The sequence below is a fragment of the Coturnix japonica genome, chromosome 2 (genome assembly GCF_001577835.2).
Source record: "Coturnix japonica isolate 7356 chromosome 2, Coturnix japonica 2.1, whole genome shotgun sequence".
NCBI lineage: Eukaryota > Metazoa > Chordata > Aves > Galliformes > Phasianidae > Coturnix > Coturnix japonica.
In genome coordinates this window covers 118,912,961-118,930,480 of record NC_029517.1, presented here as the reverse complement: position 1 = coordinate 118,930,480, position 17,520 = coordinate 118,912,961, and the positions used below count along the sequence as shown (strand labels likewise).

The 17,520-nt window shown below is 37.9% G+C and overlaps 1 protein-coding gene across 1 annotated transcript in view; it reads left to right on the top strand.

Moving 5' to 3' along the window:
• The first annotated feature begins 11,104 nt into the window (after positions 1-11,104).
• The window catches only part of ANGPT1 (angiopoietin 1), a 145,352-nt gene continuing 138,936 nt past the window's right edge, over positions 11,105-17,520 (top strand). The window contains exon 1 of the mRNA XM_015856162.2: positions 11,105-11,401. Within this exon, the coding sequence (XP_015711648.1) occupies positions 11,105-11,401 (297 nt within the window). The remainder of the gene's footprint in view (positions 11,402-17,520) is intronic.

Below are 17,520 nucleotides of genomic sequence, written 5' to 3'. Positions count from 1 at the left end.
CCTGTCTCTTCTGATGGGATACATTCTCCTCCAAAACAACTTCCATTATGTTATCTGCTTGTTCTGATGTTAGGGTCTTAGGCTGTTTCATAAATGAGACTTGAGTAGTGCATGGTCGACAGTTTGTAGTACAAAAGAGAAATCTGAGAGGATAACAAGAAATGCTTGTATTCTTTCCAGCCAATGATTATTGGTTTTTGATATTCTTATATTCTTATATATATTTTGATATATGGATTATTGATATTCTTTCCATTGACATGATAATGACATTCTTGATTATTATAATATTACCAGCTAGACTCATTCTTAATTCTTCAGGTCACCTCGGTTTGCTAGGTGAGTTGCTTTCCCATTCTCTGAGTTCTCTGTGGGCCTACTGGGGAAGAAAGCTATGACACACTGGGTACCATGGAATGATGTAGTCAAGTTTGATCTTGTTTGATCAGTAATTTATGTGCCTGTAGGGAGAGAAAATGCTCTCTGTGAATTTTGATAATACCATGATAGAGACTGTTCATCACTCTTTCATGGAACTGCAAGAATCAGGATGGTCTGAAAGGACACTGTTAAGTTGTTGAGAACTTGAGTAAATGTGCTGACAATGGAGAGTACTGGTGGACAGGTGACACTGTTCAGACCAGGATTTCCATTAAGACTCTTCTCAAATAGAGCAATTAAACCCCCTTTCTCATCTTTGTTATTTTTCCTGTCTCTCCTAATACATAAGATTTTCAAATTCTCCAAACAAATCTTCCAGTACCTTGGAGCATTCAAAGTCTTGAGAGATGGGACTTCTCAAAGATTTGTTTTCCATCATTACCTCTCAAACTCAGTATCCTATCCATGACCGTGACCCATGCAAGAACATGTTACTGTGCTGCCTCAGATTTAAGTTTTACCTGTGCTCTAAGGTCCTAAACTTTTGAACAGTGATGTTGTTGATGAGACCAAGTTGTGCAATGAAGTCAACATGCCCGAGGGACAGGATGCCATCTAGAGAGACATAGGAAGGCTTGAGCAATGGGTCCAGGAGAACCTTATGAGGTTCAACAAATCCAAGGGAAAGGTCTTGCACCTGGATCATGTTAAGTCTTCCTATCATTACAAGCTGAAGGACAAAAGAATTGGGCACAGTCCTGCACAAAAGGACTTTGGGCAAGCTGAACATAATCCAAGAGTGTGCCTTCAGAGCCCAGAACACCAACCACATCCTGGGTTGCATCAAAAGAAGCAGGCTGAGGGAGGCGATCCTGCCCCTCTACTCTGCACTGGTGAAACCTCACTTGGAGTACTGTCTCAGATATCCTCAGTGCAGGAGAGGATGCCTACAACAGAGAGTGACTTCAAAGCACAGTCTTACTTTGCATTCCTTACTACCTTCATGTGATTTAGAAATGGCAAGTTTATATCTTCTTATTACCTACTGCTAAGTTAGAGTGATGGTTCCATACATATTAAAACCTTTGTTTAAATTAAAAACAAAAGTCCAATAGAGAACTCACAAAAGCTGACTCAGTGTGGACAAAGCAGGGCCATGTCAGATGTCCCCACTCTCTTCACTTTCCTTCAGATCCATCTGTGTTTGATCTTGTCATGTTACTGGTGAATTTTTAGGTTCCCATTCCTAACTCACTACATTGATGAGATAGCACTAACAACTCTAGAAAAAATAAATATACCTATATTTCTAGTCACGTGGTATGGTTCTTCCCACTTATGTAATGTCATTTTGGGGTGGGGAATGAATGGAACCTGAGTTCATGGCATTTTGAATGGGGATATGTGTGCAGCTACAGGGCATGAACATGTAAAATAGAGGATGTTTCTTATCATATCATGCATCAAAACTCCCCAGAGCTTTGCCTACTTGTATCTGAATTTCATCTTCAAAGCTGTACTTAGGATTTTGATAGTTCAAATTGTGCTTATTGTGCCACTTGCTTAAAAATAATGTTTTTCTACTTGAAAAAAAATATTGGCCAGATGATACTTTTTATAAATTACAATAACAGTGTTTTATAAATGACTACAAATCACTGTCTGAATACATGATACTGAACAAACACATTAATTTCATACTGAACCTTAGACAAGAGATGTAAAGTACTTTACTACTGGTAATACTTGGTTGCAGATCTGTCCAGTTTCCTACTTTCTACTTAAAACTTTCTCCTACTCTCATGTCCTGACACATACTGCTCCTGTAGAGTCAGTGCCACAAGCTTAGCTGTTGCTAAGAGTGTTACCTGGGCAAGCACAGCTGATAAATGCTCACTGAATGTGTGCTGAACGCAGGACTTCTAATACTTTTAGAAGGAAGAATTTGCATTCCCACAAGTCATGTACCTCACAGACTTTATCATTCCACCAAGATTATTGTTATCTGATGCAAAGAATAAGGTTTAACTAAGTTTCAAAATACTTGCATCTCTGCTTTTTGACTTAGAAGATTGTAAGGAAGATACCAAAACCAAAGCAGGGATCAGTTCTCAGGTGTATGTTGACAGCAAATTTGCCCCCAAAATATGACCTTCTTTTTTTTTTTTTTACCTGAGAGCACTGAGAACAAGCCAAGACATCTGGAGTCTTCAAGACTGAATGTTAAACCTTCATCAGATATAGGCCCAAACTTTCTTACATTTGGTCTTCGATTTTCAAAATGCCAGACCCAGAATACCCTTCAAGATTATTTTCCAATGAATTACATAATGGCAGAACCGGAGATAAAGCCCTAAACAACTAGTTGTGATCCTTTGCCAGGTCATAAGACCTTAACTTGCCCCAGGAGCCAAGGTTAATATTTATCTATGCCCCATGGCAGTAGTTTCAAAGGTGTTGATCCTGGGGATTAATTGCTGCTTTAAACTGGCAGTTAACAGTTTAAACAACATTTTTATTGGCATACAGTAGTTACATGTCTGCTAGTGTGCTGATGGGTTTATGGTGATTAAAGTGAATTAGGAGTCTGCCTTTGAGTTACACACTACTAGAGGCACTGGGTCATTTGAGTACCCTTGGTTAACATATGTGAGATGTGCAGTAACTGGAGTTCTCACTGAAGAAAACATTTGTGTTTAAACGTTTGTTTGTACTTCAGACCATTTTCCATTCTATTTATGTTGGGAAATGAAGCTCTCGGGCTACTGGTGCACTGGTGACCCAGTGCCTTATGAGTACACATGCTCCTGAGGAAAAAGCCCAGGTCCTGTTACTCGTATAAGATAGCTGCTCCATATGAGCACATACAGCACTGTTCTAGGAGGAACAGTTGCCACAGTGCTATGAGTCTGACACTGTACTGTGTGTATAGGAGTGGCTGAGGATCCATCTGCAAATTGTGTTATATTTATTATTTATTCAATTGCTACAGAATTTTCAATACCACTTTCAGTAGAATAAACCCAAGATGCTTGTAATACTGTCAGTTACCTACCTTGTTCTTTTTTTGATGATTATGCATTTTGAGCGTGACTGAAAGCTTGAGATCTATGTTCTGGCCAGCTGCTATGGTTGCCTATTTCAAATAGTGTGACCATGACCACTTTCTGCAGGGTACCTCAACTTGACAGTGACCACAGCCCCTCTTCCAGTGAACTTCCCCCTCCCATTTGGGACCTGTCTCAAGGTGCCTGAGTAGGTTGTACAAATAATCTGGAGGGAATTTCTGAAGGGAATGTAAATCACTGTGCAACAGCCGACGTGCACAGTGCCACCCCCAACATGAGTTCTACTAAATCTATTTTCAACTCTGTTGGAAAATACTACCTCTGACTACTATTAATGACTTGGTTCCAGCAGGCTAATTAATAAGGGCAAACTGGCAATAAATTTATCTTCCTATAGAATTTATGAGAACATACTATGTATAGGGTGAGTGAATCCTATACTTAGGCTGAGAAGGGTGACCTGTGGTGTACTGGGGCTATTTCGTGCAGCTCAGCTGGCGTGCCTTGCTGCAATTCCGAGGGACTCTGCTCATGAACCATTACTAGCCTTTTGCCTCACTGATATTTATTTGTGCTGTCTGACTTTTTATTTCCTAATTAAAAGTGGCATGTACAGATGGGAAGAATCTCATTGACCTCTTAAAAATAGTTTTGACTGTTTGATTGAAGTTTCTAATTAGTTAAACACAAACTTTGGTATTGGAAGATGTTACCAAAAAGAAACACAGAAAGTCAAACCTCGGCCTTGTATCCCTGGAATGTGAAACCAGAATCTGTTTACAAAAATAAAAAATAGGTGCAGGGCATAAAATACACTGTAAAAATATAATAGATATTTTATTTATAAACAACTGTCTTAAATAAGAAATAGTTGTAATTCTTAATTCCAGACTGTCTCTGTATGCCTCTCCCTTCCAATGTCTACACTGCTGTTTACTTACCTTACACTGCTGTTTACTTATCCCCTCAATTATTTGTGACTGATTCCTGCCTTTTTCTCTGCTATATCAGTGATCTGGAACATAGCTGCTGGGAATGAGTTAATACAAAGGCTGCATGTGTTGAAGCTATCGTAGTTCCAAATACTCTGAGTTTTTAGGTACACTGAAGTCCAATAGCTAGCTTTGCTACTGAAATGTTCCATCCCTTAGATCATATTTGTGGCTCTTCTCCTTCCACCAGTACATCCAGGTCTTTTTTGGCAGGGCTGTGCTCAATCCTTTCATCCTCCAGCTTGTATTGGTAGTGGATGTTGCCTCAACCCAGGTGTAAGACCTTGCATCCAGATTTGTTGAACCTCATGAGGTTCTCCTGGGCCCACTACTCAAGCCTGTCTAGGTCTCTCTGAATGGCATTCCATCCCTCTGGTGTTTCAATTGTACTGCACAGCTTGGTGTCATCAGCAAATTTGCTGAGGGTACACTTGATCCCACTGTGTCACTGATGATGATATTAAAGAGTATCTGTTCCAACACTGACCCTGGAGGACACCACTCATCACTGATCTCCAACCAGACATTGAGCCAAATATAATTTTGTTCCACTTATTACATGTTAGAGTGTTTCCATTCAGCTGAGGATTTGTCATCTTCCAGGCTAGACTGCCTATCTATATCTCATGTATTGGTCAACATCAGCAAAACTGTAATATTCCTTTTTTCATCTCCATTTCCTTCCTTACTACTTGTCCTCTCCAGAAAGAGATCCCAAATGCTGGAAGACTGGACTCCTGCAGTATCATTAATGTTGTCTGCTCCTGTTCCTCCCAGAGTCAAACTCTGTCCGGAACTTTAAACTTGGTTCAGTGAATGCTGAGAGTGTTCATGAAGTTGAGCGTGTTCATTCAGGAAACATGTCTGAACCAAGAGAAGAAATCAGAAGTTCCATTCATACCTTGCTTTGAATGCATACGCTCAAAAAGATGAGAGTCTGACATGTATGTCTTGATACTGATATACAAAGACAGTACAAAGATTTAAACCTACCTCTGGCATGTGGGACCTAACTGTATGCTCTAACTATCCTGGGCAGTGACATCATTTCCCTCTTTTTTTGTTGCACGTAAGTGGAAAAGATATGAGCAGCAGTGAGGCCTATGGAGAAAAGAATTTCTAATGGGGATCGAGAGACAGAACTCTGTGGTGTGTGAATGATATAAAAGTCTGATATTAGTCCGGTGAATAGTATTTTGTTACAAAAATTTTGCCTTTTGTGAGACTAACAGTTATTTTTCCAGTGTTCCTTATGAACAGGGAGCAGAAGCACTTAATTTAGAATTTGGATTTCATTAGGTAGTAGGGCTGTAGCCTTGTAGCACTTAAGCTGTAAGGACACATGTGAAGTTGCTAGCATGTAGAGTCTGAAGAAACTTCATTTTGTTGCTAGACATTCCTGGGGGACTATAATTTTTCCCTTTCTAGGCAGAGCTGTCATGGTTCCTGCCTTTGTGGCCTCAAGAATAGATGCACAGATTGCACAGCACTTGGGGTTATGTGTTAAATTAATTCAGAAGCTTAAGGTAAAGTACCAATGGCTTATTGTTTCTCTCCTGGACTTCTCCCTGATGAGGAACAAGGCCTAAGGGCAGTCCAAAGACTAAGAAAACTATTCAACCAAACAATGCTATTTATAAATCATTTCCACATAATTGCATTGTTGATTCAATTTATAACAGAAGTGATTTTGTTTAGATCCAGTTTTTAAGTTCATGTGAAAATTAAAGCCTGAGCTCTAAATCCTGTCTGTGAGGCAAGTACTTTATTTACTCTCATGTCATGTGGGCAGAAGTGTACGTGTGTATGTGAAGACATTCACATGGTGTGGCTAAAAAGTGTATAGTCATATAAAATATTTATTCTAAATTTGGCAATCATTTTTTTTCTTTCTCCTAGAATTTACAGTAGAAGGTCATTTGTGTTGGCCTTCTCCATAGCCATTTTATATTAGAGCATCTATTTTTATTATCTTCAAACAGAAGTGTCATGTCCAGTGTCTTAGTGAGAACCACCCCATTTAATGAGGATGGAAGCTGGTCTTTGAAAATGATTTGACTATCCTCAAAATGTAAAGGTTAATGACTAAACTTATCCAAGACCAACAATGAAGAGGATGGTAGGAGGGCTCCTCTATCCCCTAGTGAATGAGAGCAAATTTAACTCAATTAGTCTAGATGCTCTTACTCCACATTTATAAGCTCAAAGATTTGCTACAACTTGTTTTTCCCATATTTCCAGCAGTACAAAAATAAGTTTTCAGAAAATACGTAGCTGTCTTAATTGCCATTGGTTTTGGAGAGAGTTCAAGAAATATTTTGCCCCCAAGAAGCCTCACAACCTTTGTGTGAGACAAAATTCAGGCAGGTCATGGAGCATAACCAGTAGCTCAGACATTTCTGTGGTAAACCACCATGTTCTTTCAAGAGCTGCTGTTTTTTGCCCTGATGTTAATCTTCCCAGCTGTTTACTTGTGCCCAGGTATGAAATCAAATGTTGGGATAAATCAAGTTCTGGGCTGCAATGTGACTCATAGCCCAGCAACATACTCCTTTGAAGGAAGAGTCTGGCAGGCTGTGCTACGTGGGATCATGCCTTAGGTATGCACATGTAAATATACAAACTTAGTCCTGAGAAGCAATCTATCTGAGATGACTGCTAGTTTGTTCCCAGGAGATCATGAAAAGTAAGCATGCAGGTAGTAGTGGAAACTGATATTGCATGATAAGCCAGTGTTCCTCACAAGCTGCTCTCAGTACCATATGGATTCTGTACAATCAAGAATAAGAGAAACTAATCTTAAATATCCTGTTTTGGTCTCAGCACTAGGGTGAATTTGGACCAACTCTGCCAAAGTCACTGGCAATACTTAGTAACTAACCAATCAGACATATGGTACTTATGATTACATTTTATTCATTTGAATTTTATATTTGGAATGCAAAATATTGAGGAAAAAAGTATCCTACTCTATAGCAGTGGTTTACCTAGAGAAAAAGCCTGCCTCTTGTACCAATTTGCTGCTGCTCTCGAGCGACTTCCCTTTTTCACTGAGGAAGTCAAGTTGGAGTAACTCCGATTAAAGTGTGTGACATGATGCAACTTTAACGCAACTCATCTACTGCAATAACACATATTGCAGCAGAAATATAAAGAAACAGAAATAGATTTTGGTTTTCTAGAACTTGCATTTGAACTTTGAGCATGGATATGATTCTGTGACAAAAAACATTCCATTATTTTAATGGTAGATAAACAAATGGGAACTGATATTTTGTGAATGTAACCTTTATCTGGACATTGAATTCCAATTTCTTGTGCCTTGTATGACTAGTTACATGGTGAGCTACAGAATTTTGTACAGCTGCTAAATAAACAATGTGTATGTGACTACATGGTCTGGGAAGTAAACCTCTGCATCTGTCCCTTCACTGTTACACAGAAGGAAGAGTTCAGGGAATACAAAACTAGTCATTGCACTGGAGGAAGTGGTCTTAGGAAAATAGTCTTTTAAATATATCTTTGTTCCTATGCTGTTTCTGGTTGATTTTCTGTGCAATCTTGGACAAAACATTCAGATTTTATCTATACTATTTAATACAGCATCCTGAAGAAATATCTACAATGACTTTGACTGAATTTTTAGAACTTTATTTTCCTCACTTGGCTGTTTTTTATGTGTTAAAAAAATGTACCACATATATCAAGTGGTATTGTGGTAATAAATTATTTGTCAAATGAAGTACAAGAAAACACTGAAACTCTTGTGGCAAGATAGTTTATTATTTTTTTACTGTTCTTTTCTACTTTGTTTTGTTTTTGGAAAGAAAATGGTAAATAACTCTTTAGGAATAGGGAATTTTAGAACATAAAAACTCTTGTTATTTCTGAATCTTCTGTTCCTTAAGTAAAATAGAATTCCTTAGAAAATTGTACTATGGATTTATGTGGCTGCAAACCTAGAAGCAATTTTTTTCCCCTATATTTATTGTTGCACTTTTATTATTTATGGATGAGACCATGAACGACTCAGGGAGGAGAGTAAACCAAACCTTGTACCAAAGCAACAGCCCCACTGCAGCCAACAGAGGTGCTACCTTTTCAGCCATCACTGAGTTCTTGTGGGGATTCAGTTGCGTCTCTGCACAGTTCACTGGCCCTGTGCTCTGCTTTCTCTCTGTTGAGATGTCACAGATGCACTACACCACAACAAAGATGTGGCTCCTCATTGAGGGAGGGGGCTCACATCTCTCTAGTAAGGAGTATTTTAGTGCAGCGTGTTGATCAGTGATGCTCCCACTGATGCTGAATCCTTCTCCTTTCTATCCACATGGGCCTGGGGGTGAACCTGGCAATGAGAGACAGGTGCCAGGCCAGGGAACTGAACAGGACATAAATGTGCAAATGCCAGAGATGCTTGATAACTCTGCACATGTCCTGAGGGTCCTTATGGCTACTGCCCTTCAGAAGGAGATGGTAGGGAAGGAGAAGTTGCCCCATGATAATGAGAGGGAGCCACACAGTAGCACCAAAGCGAGTCTGCTCTTCTGAGGGTCTTTCTTATCTGAAAAATAGAAGTTATATGTTTAAGATTTAACTTTTCCATGTCTTCCTGTGAGTAAGTCGGTTGCTCAAATATCTCACAGAAAGTGAATGCAGCATTTGTGTGAGTAGCAGCATTTTCAAGTGAGATCTAAGAATCCAGGAAGCCTTTTGTACACCCACCTTTGCCATTCCCTTTTTATCTGCTTTAAGGCCCTTTTATAAAGTTCTCTTTTCACTTTTAAAAACTCATGCATCATTATAATGTTCCTCACAGAGAACAGCTGTTACTATTCTGAATAGTCTGATCTGAATGTCTGATCCTGCAGGCTTTCTTCTTGATTGAAGTTCTCTGATCTTATGTGAGCAAATATCTTGCAATTACATTTCATAATAATTGTGAAGAGTGTAAAAAACCACAGCAGGACTAGCTTTGGAGAAATGTAAGAACTGCTGCATGAAAGCAACCAAGTACAGTACACACAGCTGGTTCTCAGAGGCAGAAAAAGAGGCAAAGGTGGACTGAGCAGTTCAGAGATGAAAAGATATTCTGATTTTACAGGAGATTTTTTTATTGATCTAATTGTGTTGCTTCCTTTTCAAATGCAAGACAAAAAGCCTTCATTCCCAGTTTTGAGCAGAAAGAGCTCATTCAGGAGCAGGATGGATGCTTGGCTGAGTAACCCAGGCAGTTCCTTCAGAATGAAATTGTGATAGAGGTGAGAGCTGTATGATGATACCTGCACTCTGTATTCTTGCAGATAGATCTTTCATGTAAAAATATTGCAAGATGTGTTTTTCTTTTTTGAAGAGATTCTAAATCTCCCATTTAGAAGATTACCAGCTTTCTTATGAAAAATTGTGCAAAGTGAATACTAGAGCAGGAACTCAGATCCAAATTTCTCAAAAGTTTAGGAATATTCTGTTTTATTTCTAATCTGCGCATTCAGGATTTGTCTATAGCAAATGTCAGGGACACTATTCATGTATGACTTAGTTTCTTGAATAGTTACCACAACCTTTTTTGAGGATGCTGCTCTGAGAATTTTTCTACTTTTTGTGAGAGATTCCTGCAGAAGTGGTTTGCATGTGATAATTATACAGGGATACAGCTGGCAGCCTGGACTGGCTCTGCCTCTCTACCTCGATGTTTTATAATGACTTTAGAAGCCAAACAGAGAAAATTAATTTCCTTCTGAAGTTTCATTTTCTGTTGCTACTTGGCAGCTTTAATTTCATTCTGTCCCATGAAGCACTCTGTAAACTCTGCTAAGGAAGTACAAATGCCTTAAAAAAGTAGCAAAAGTATGTGAGACTTAAATGTAACTTTTTTTCCCATAAGTGTCATTCTCCTGGCTAAAAATTCTTTAACAGATACTGAGCAGCACAGGACCGAAAGTATTTTTAATTTCAGTGCTTTGTATATTTACAGAGGGATTACAACAAACTTCTACACTTTATCTACATTTTAATAGGTCAGTGTGAACATATGAAGTGTATTAAGGTGGACCGCCTCGCTTATTAAACATACGTAAATTCGTCAAAAGCCTTCAGCAATTGTGTGCAACAGGGGCTGGAAAGCCATGCATGATTGAGGTCATGCATCCAGCCAGTTTGTAAGATGATCCCTCTGTACGAGCCATCAGCCATCCTTAGCATAGGGGCGCACTCATACACGCATTCCTGTCAAGTCATCTTGTGAAAGGCTGCTTGCTTCCAGCTTGGCTTGAATGTGCAACCTTAATAAAACTCACTGAAGTCTGAGAGAAAATAGCAGTTCTGCTGCAGATAGTGTAGGGGAAAGAGACTGGGATATGCATATGCAGCTGACTAAAGCAGGCTACATGCTGGACTGTAACAGGGAGGAAACAATAAATCTTAACTACTATGCAATAAATATTCCCAATTTTAACTAAGGAAGCTATTCTCATAGTTAAATTTAAAAGAAAATAACAATTTATCCAAGCTTGATTTCTAAAGTGTGCTTTTCCAGTCTTATTTTTTTTTTTTTTTCTAGAGACTTTAAGAGAAATTGAGGAAAACAAAACAAAACAAAACAAAAAACTAAAGAAAGAGGAAGAAAAAGTTTTTCTAAGAGTGGGAAAGGAAAGTAACAGTAACATGTCAGTTTTCCTTTCCTTTGCTTTTCTGGCAGCACTCCTTGCTCATATAGGCTGTACCACTCAGCGCCGGGGTCCGGAAGCCAGTGGGAGAAGATTTAACCGGATTCAGCATGGGCAGTGCACCTATACTTTCATTCTGCCAGAACAGGACGGGAACTGTCGTGAAAGCACGACAGACCAGTACAACACTAATGCTCTTCAGAGAGATGCTCCTCACGTGGAACAGGATTTCTCTTTCCAGAAACTGCAGCATCTGGAACATGTGATGGAAAACTACACACAGTGGCTGCAAAAAGTAAGTGTTTACTTTTTCACTTCTCATTCAGTTAATGTTTGTTGCTGTGTTCGTTGTTTTGTTTTGTTTTTTGATGATGCTTGTGTAGTTCATAGTTTTCACGGGTTCTTTTGAGAACTGAGGTTTTATCTCATTTGTGCATAGGGGCAAAATCTTACAGCCAGAGTGCACTCCTCTAGAGGCATTGTTTTTGTGAACAGAATTTTCTTCACACTGCTAAAAGACGCAGTTTCTTAAAGCTTTATCTTGAGAGACGATGGGTGTTTTGTGAGCCAGTGCATACAAAAATGCACCAGAGATTCTAAGGACAGAGGTGACTAAGTAGCCCTATAATCTCCACTTACGGTTCACAGAGTCAGAGTAGATGTCATGCAGGATACCTGCTACTCTGACAGCAAAAGGGGACGTTCAAAATAATCAGCACTTATAGGCACCGTGTTAAGAATATCACTGCTTCTCCAGAAATAGATCCTGTAATACTATTCCATCCAGTTAATTGCTGGAAAGAAAGAAAAAAGCACTTAGGCATTCACACTTCTATATCATCACAGTAAAACTTTTCAGTTGCATAGATTACAGTGGGCTTGAAACAGCCTGTTTTAATTTGTATTTGTTCTTTCATGGAAACGGAAAAATGAGGTGAAAGGTGTTGTAGTAACCTAGCAGAAGTAATGCTTTTAAAGAATTTGTGCCAGAGATCTGACCTTCCACTAAACTTTTCAAATCCAATATATAAGCTGAAGTTTGGTTCAGAAAATACTTAAATATTTAAATAAATGTGAGCAGTCCTCATTCATCTTAACAGGATTACTCAGAGCAGCACAATGATATACACTACAGTATCTTGTCCATGTCTTTGTAATGAAAATGCCCTGGGAGAGCTGACAAGTAAAAATAAATAAATAATGAAATAGCCTTTGTATCTTATTACTTGTAAGATTTGCATTCTTACTCCGATGTTTTGACCTGGCAAAACTGGGAATATCAAACAATTGGTGATGCAGTTAGTCATGTAAAGTGGTACAAGCATACTTCTGTATGCTCTCCTCTGATGGATACATGATTTTACTGTAACACAAATTCATACAAAGAATGACCATCAGTGAAAATCTAGCGAGGACTCTGCTAGGCAGGTTAGAGCATCCTATTAGTATATTTATTGACAATTATCTCAATTACAAGCTTTGGTTTGTCCAAACAGCATTCAAAACAGAAATATGTTAAAAAACATAAGCATCCCTTCCATCCCCCACAGTCTACTAAAATCTTTTTTGATCTCTTGATAAATTGTACTCTTTCCATATCTGGCTCTAGAAGGAGAAATAACTCCATCCAGTGAACATGTGAAAACAAAATATAACCAAGCTTTTCTATTTAGAACTACTTTCTTCAGTTTTTAATAACTTGGTCTGCTTTGGGGAATAGAATATAGGCTTGGAAAAGAGGGGGCGTCTATTGTAGAGGAAAGCATTTCTAAAGAAATTATTTTGCTGTACCTTGGGAGGCTGAGGCAAGAACTTAGAGGAAAATCTGTATCTGTGTTTATGCACACATGATTTTACTTGAGCAAACTGCCTGCTGAATCATGCTTATGAGACTTCACTTATTCTGTGTTTGTCCACTAGAGACTGAACTAAGATCACTGTTTCACTGTGAACTGAACAGGAAGAAAAATGAGTCTCCGGAGTGCGAAAGTCTGAGTTAGGGTTAGTGCTCACACACTTTGGAAGGAAGTGATTGAGCAGGTAGGAAGCCCAGTGAAAGGTTTTTGTACTGAGGACTCTTTTCTTCTGCAGTGATTGAAAAACTGGCAGTGGGCAGAACCTTTCCTCCCAACCCCCACCCTCTCCTCCCAGGGCCTTACTTGAAGCCAGCCTTGTGCACGTACCCCATGTGTCAGCTTGCTCTGCAATGAAAGGACCTATTTCTCTGTGTGATGGAGTGCCGCTCACTCAGAACAAATGAGTCTGATGCAGCTCCATTATAGCATCTCTGAATACTGCATTTGCTTTGTTGCTGTTGCCATTACAAATCACCTCAGACATAACTCGCTTCCTTTCAAAAGGATCATAATGCTTAAGTGTAAATTAATACATAATGTAGATATCTTATATCTTATTTTTACACTCTGCATTTGTTTCCCTTCCTTGACTTTTAATATCAGAGATAAATAGCTCTACACTGGTAGCATTTTACAGTGCACCTGCTGTGAATGAAATAAACATTAATTAATAGTCAAAGATAGGTCTGTGACTGGAACTGAATAGTTATAGTAAGAAATATTGTTTGTATTTCGGAATTTGAGATATATTCTGACATACATAAATACATTTATTGCACTATATAATATACAGAACTGTCAGTAATTTGTACCTAAGCTATATTTTGCAGAATATAGTATTTTCTCAACACAAATACTAGCCTGCAATGCTGAAAGAGAATTTATTAAGATAGTTTGTGAAAGCAAGATTTGCTTAATAATTAGAATATTATTTTATTTTTTAAAAAAATTCTTCCATAATATTTCTGCTAGCAGATTTCTAGAAGCCAGACATTTTTGTTGTTCTTGTTTTTTTTAATATAGATTCTTATACCCTTGAAACCAAAAGTTCTTCTTTGATGACATCCTACCTTGATTCTAGATAAAAATGTGCTTTCTTGGGACGCTGATTACAGACAGCTAAGCCCCAGCATTGTCCATTACCATTTGCATATCTGCAATCAGTGTAAGTGAGATTGGCTGGCAAACTGGGGACGCAGCAAAAAGCTCTGTACGGAAATTACTTAAAAGAAGATGATTTGGTAAATATTTTTAGAGGTCTTCCTAGAACTGTTTATTTTAATACCGGATAACTTTCCCCATTGTTTAAGCTTGAGTTTCATTTCTGCAATATGTTTATACTAATAGTTCAAAACAAACAGTTCATCACATTTTCTTTCTTGCATTAACTGACTGGCACACTTGATACTGTTTGGTATTTAACTGCAGAGTCCAAGCATTGCCAAAGAGGAGTTATATGAATTATTATCATCGTATGTTGCTTGGGAACTTTCTCATAGCTTGGTGAACTTATGGTATCAATGGATCCAGTATATATACAGGCCCGGCTATACAGATGAGTGCTTCATATACTCAGTCAACATAATGGTAATGATTTCTGTTACCATAGTTAGTTTTCCGTGATCCGCTTGTTCTTTTTTTTTTTTTTTTTTTTTTTTTTTTTCTGATCCTTATCTAAACAAATTACTTTTTTTCTTTTTTACTTTTTTTTTTTTTTCTTAATTGTATACTACATGGAGATAGCAGACACAGAAGCTTGAGCTGAACGTAGGCCACAATCAATCCAGTTCACTAACATACATATTCTTTTTAAATTATTTACTCTGCAAATGTTGCTGGCACTACAGTAAAGTCCAAATTGAGAAGATTTGGTTTGCTTCCCTTCCCTTTCAAAGCATTTGTGCTGTAAGAATTTATGAACAGTTTTTCTGGAGCGTCTGCATCCCTTTCATTGTCTACTTGTTTATTCTTAATATATTTTTTAGAAATTATCTGGAAACTTCAAGGCAGAGCGAGCCCCAAAGTGGCCATGGTCTAAAAAACTGACATAATATATAAGAATAAACTATATAGATTTATGAGAGGTGATAATAAGCAGTGTAAAATATTTTCACATGACCAATATAAACCAATATTGCACAACTGAACTACTACATAAAAGAAATTAGTGAAATTACTTACATAACTGTGAAGAAATACATGTAGAAACTAACCTTATGAAGTAAGAATTTGTTCATTGAAAGAAACAGGCTCTAAGAAAATTCAAAGCTGTGTTCAAACATGGAAATGCCTGAAAACTTTACGGGGAGTAGTATATTTTACAAAAAAATTATTAAGAGGCAGAAGAATCAGTCAAGTAGACCGAAGGCCAGTCTCAGACTTTGTCACATTTGTTACAAAGTGATTTAAAACAATAATTCCCATGCTTGGACAGAAGGTTTTGTCGTAATGTGCAGTAGAACGTGACTATGTTTATTTTCACTGTTGACTATTGAAATTAGGAACACTGTGGTAACAATAAAATATTACATTCATTAGTCATCAAAAATGTCCAACCAACATGCCCTGTGGAATGTCCCATTTGGAGCACTGGGACTTTCTAGATGAAGTTGATATAAATGGCTGGTCAGTCTGAGGGTGCTGAGAATTCATCTTTCCCATTCCCTTTTGTGGTTTGGAAGCTTTCTCTACTTCACACTGTTGGGTGCCTTGGAAAGAAACCTTTTTCCCCCTTGTGGGAAAAGTGTAGAGCTGGGTGTTTTAGTCCCAAACTTCTTGCCAAAGTCCAGAGATGTACAAGATGATAGATATGGAGAATCTCTCAGCTCGGTGTCAGGAGACATGAGCAAATCCAGAGGAATAGCCAGCCATCTTAGACATCCTATGGAAGTCCCTGCTTCTCTGCCTGGAATGGAGAAATCTTGAACAGCTCACTTCTTGATTTAAACACCTCAGCTAAGTGGGATGGATTTAAGCTTTACTCTCTGTTCATGGATGTAGCATAGACTTCCCTTGTGGCAGCAAGGAAAACATAAACTTTATGTATTCCTGTTTCCCTTTTCTAACACAGACATAGTACTATTACTAAATTTCATAAGGCTGCTGGGTGGCTTAATATATTATTTTTTTGTGTTGCTTTTGGAGCCTTTCTCATGGAAGACATTTTGTGCTATTAGCAGTTTGTATATGATAGTAATCCTGTCAATGTTTAGAGAAAGTGAGATCAGAAGCTCCTTTGAAAGGATATTTGTCTTAAAGTGTGGAACTATTTATTTATTTTTTAAGTAGACAACTGCAGTGAATATGAATGTATTGTTAAGTGCATTTTTCAGATTGCAACTGAATAAATCGATTATAGGTAAGACATATTCTTCGAATTGTGGGATTCATACTCATTGTTACAGTGTTCTCAAATCCTCTCCAGCAGTTGTTGCTCCATCCACTGCTCAACTAAGATGAACAGGATTATAGTTCAGTCTTGATCAGATCTTGAAGACCAGTGAGGAATGGACTGTTTTTCAGACCCACTGCTACCAGAAATTTAGAATAAACTCTGTCTTATCAAATCTGGTCTCTCTTATATGATTTATTGCAAACATACCCCGAAAGATGAAGATATTTAGCAACCTGTTTGCATTTATCTCAGCTTTGCAGCTCAGTCCATGCACACCTTCTCTGCACTTGCCTTGAGCTGCAAAGAGCAAGTAAATAGGGGCCTTCTAGAAATAACTTGGTTTTAGCTGTGCTGTTAACCACATTTTCAGCACCAGCAGCTCAAGTGTTTTGAATAAACAGCTACTGTCTGTAGAAATCTTCCCAGTAGCACAAGGATTTCCTATCTTGTTAAAAGGTTGAGGTTTGATCAGGAAAAGGACATTGAAATAGTATCATATTTCATAGGAAGAGTTATTTTTTTTATAAAACAAGCAGTACTTAAACACAAGGTTATTCTTGTGTAACCACATGTGCATATTTTAGATGGTGTTACGAAACACCAGTGTTGAATATTCAGTTGGAAGGGTAACTTGGAGATGCCATAAATTGTTGCACGTCTGCGCTACATTTCGTTAATCTTAATGCACAAAGATCAATCTTTGCTTTTTGTTACCTTAATTAGGAATCAGGTTAATCTAAAACAGTGTAAGTCATACACTGGGATAAGAAGCCTACTCAAAATTTTGCACTAGTTTATTTAACCCTTAAAAAGCTTAAGATAGTAAAATTAGTGCAACATCTTTTTCTAAATAAGATCTAACTAGGGCTATATTAAAGTGCAAGCATGTGTGCACAGACACTGAAAACATGACAGATATGGGGTCGGCTGGAAAGATGCCCAAGTTAAATTTCCAGAAAAAAAGAAAAAAAAAAAAAGAAAACAAGAAAAAATAAGTCAAATCAATATTATTTTACAATCTTTCTGAGGAAGTCGTGGAAAATTAGTGTTCTAGTATACATTGTAGCTTCACGGCTTTTATCAGTAGGAAAAACAAAACAAAACAAAATAAAACAAAAAAACGTAGCCAATAAGTAAAGTGGTATAAAAAAATTTGGGAATGAC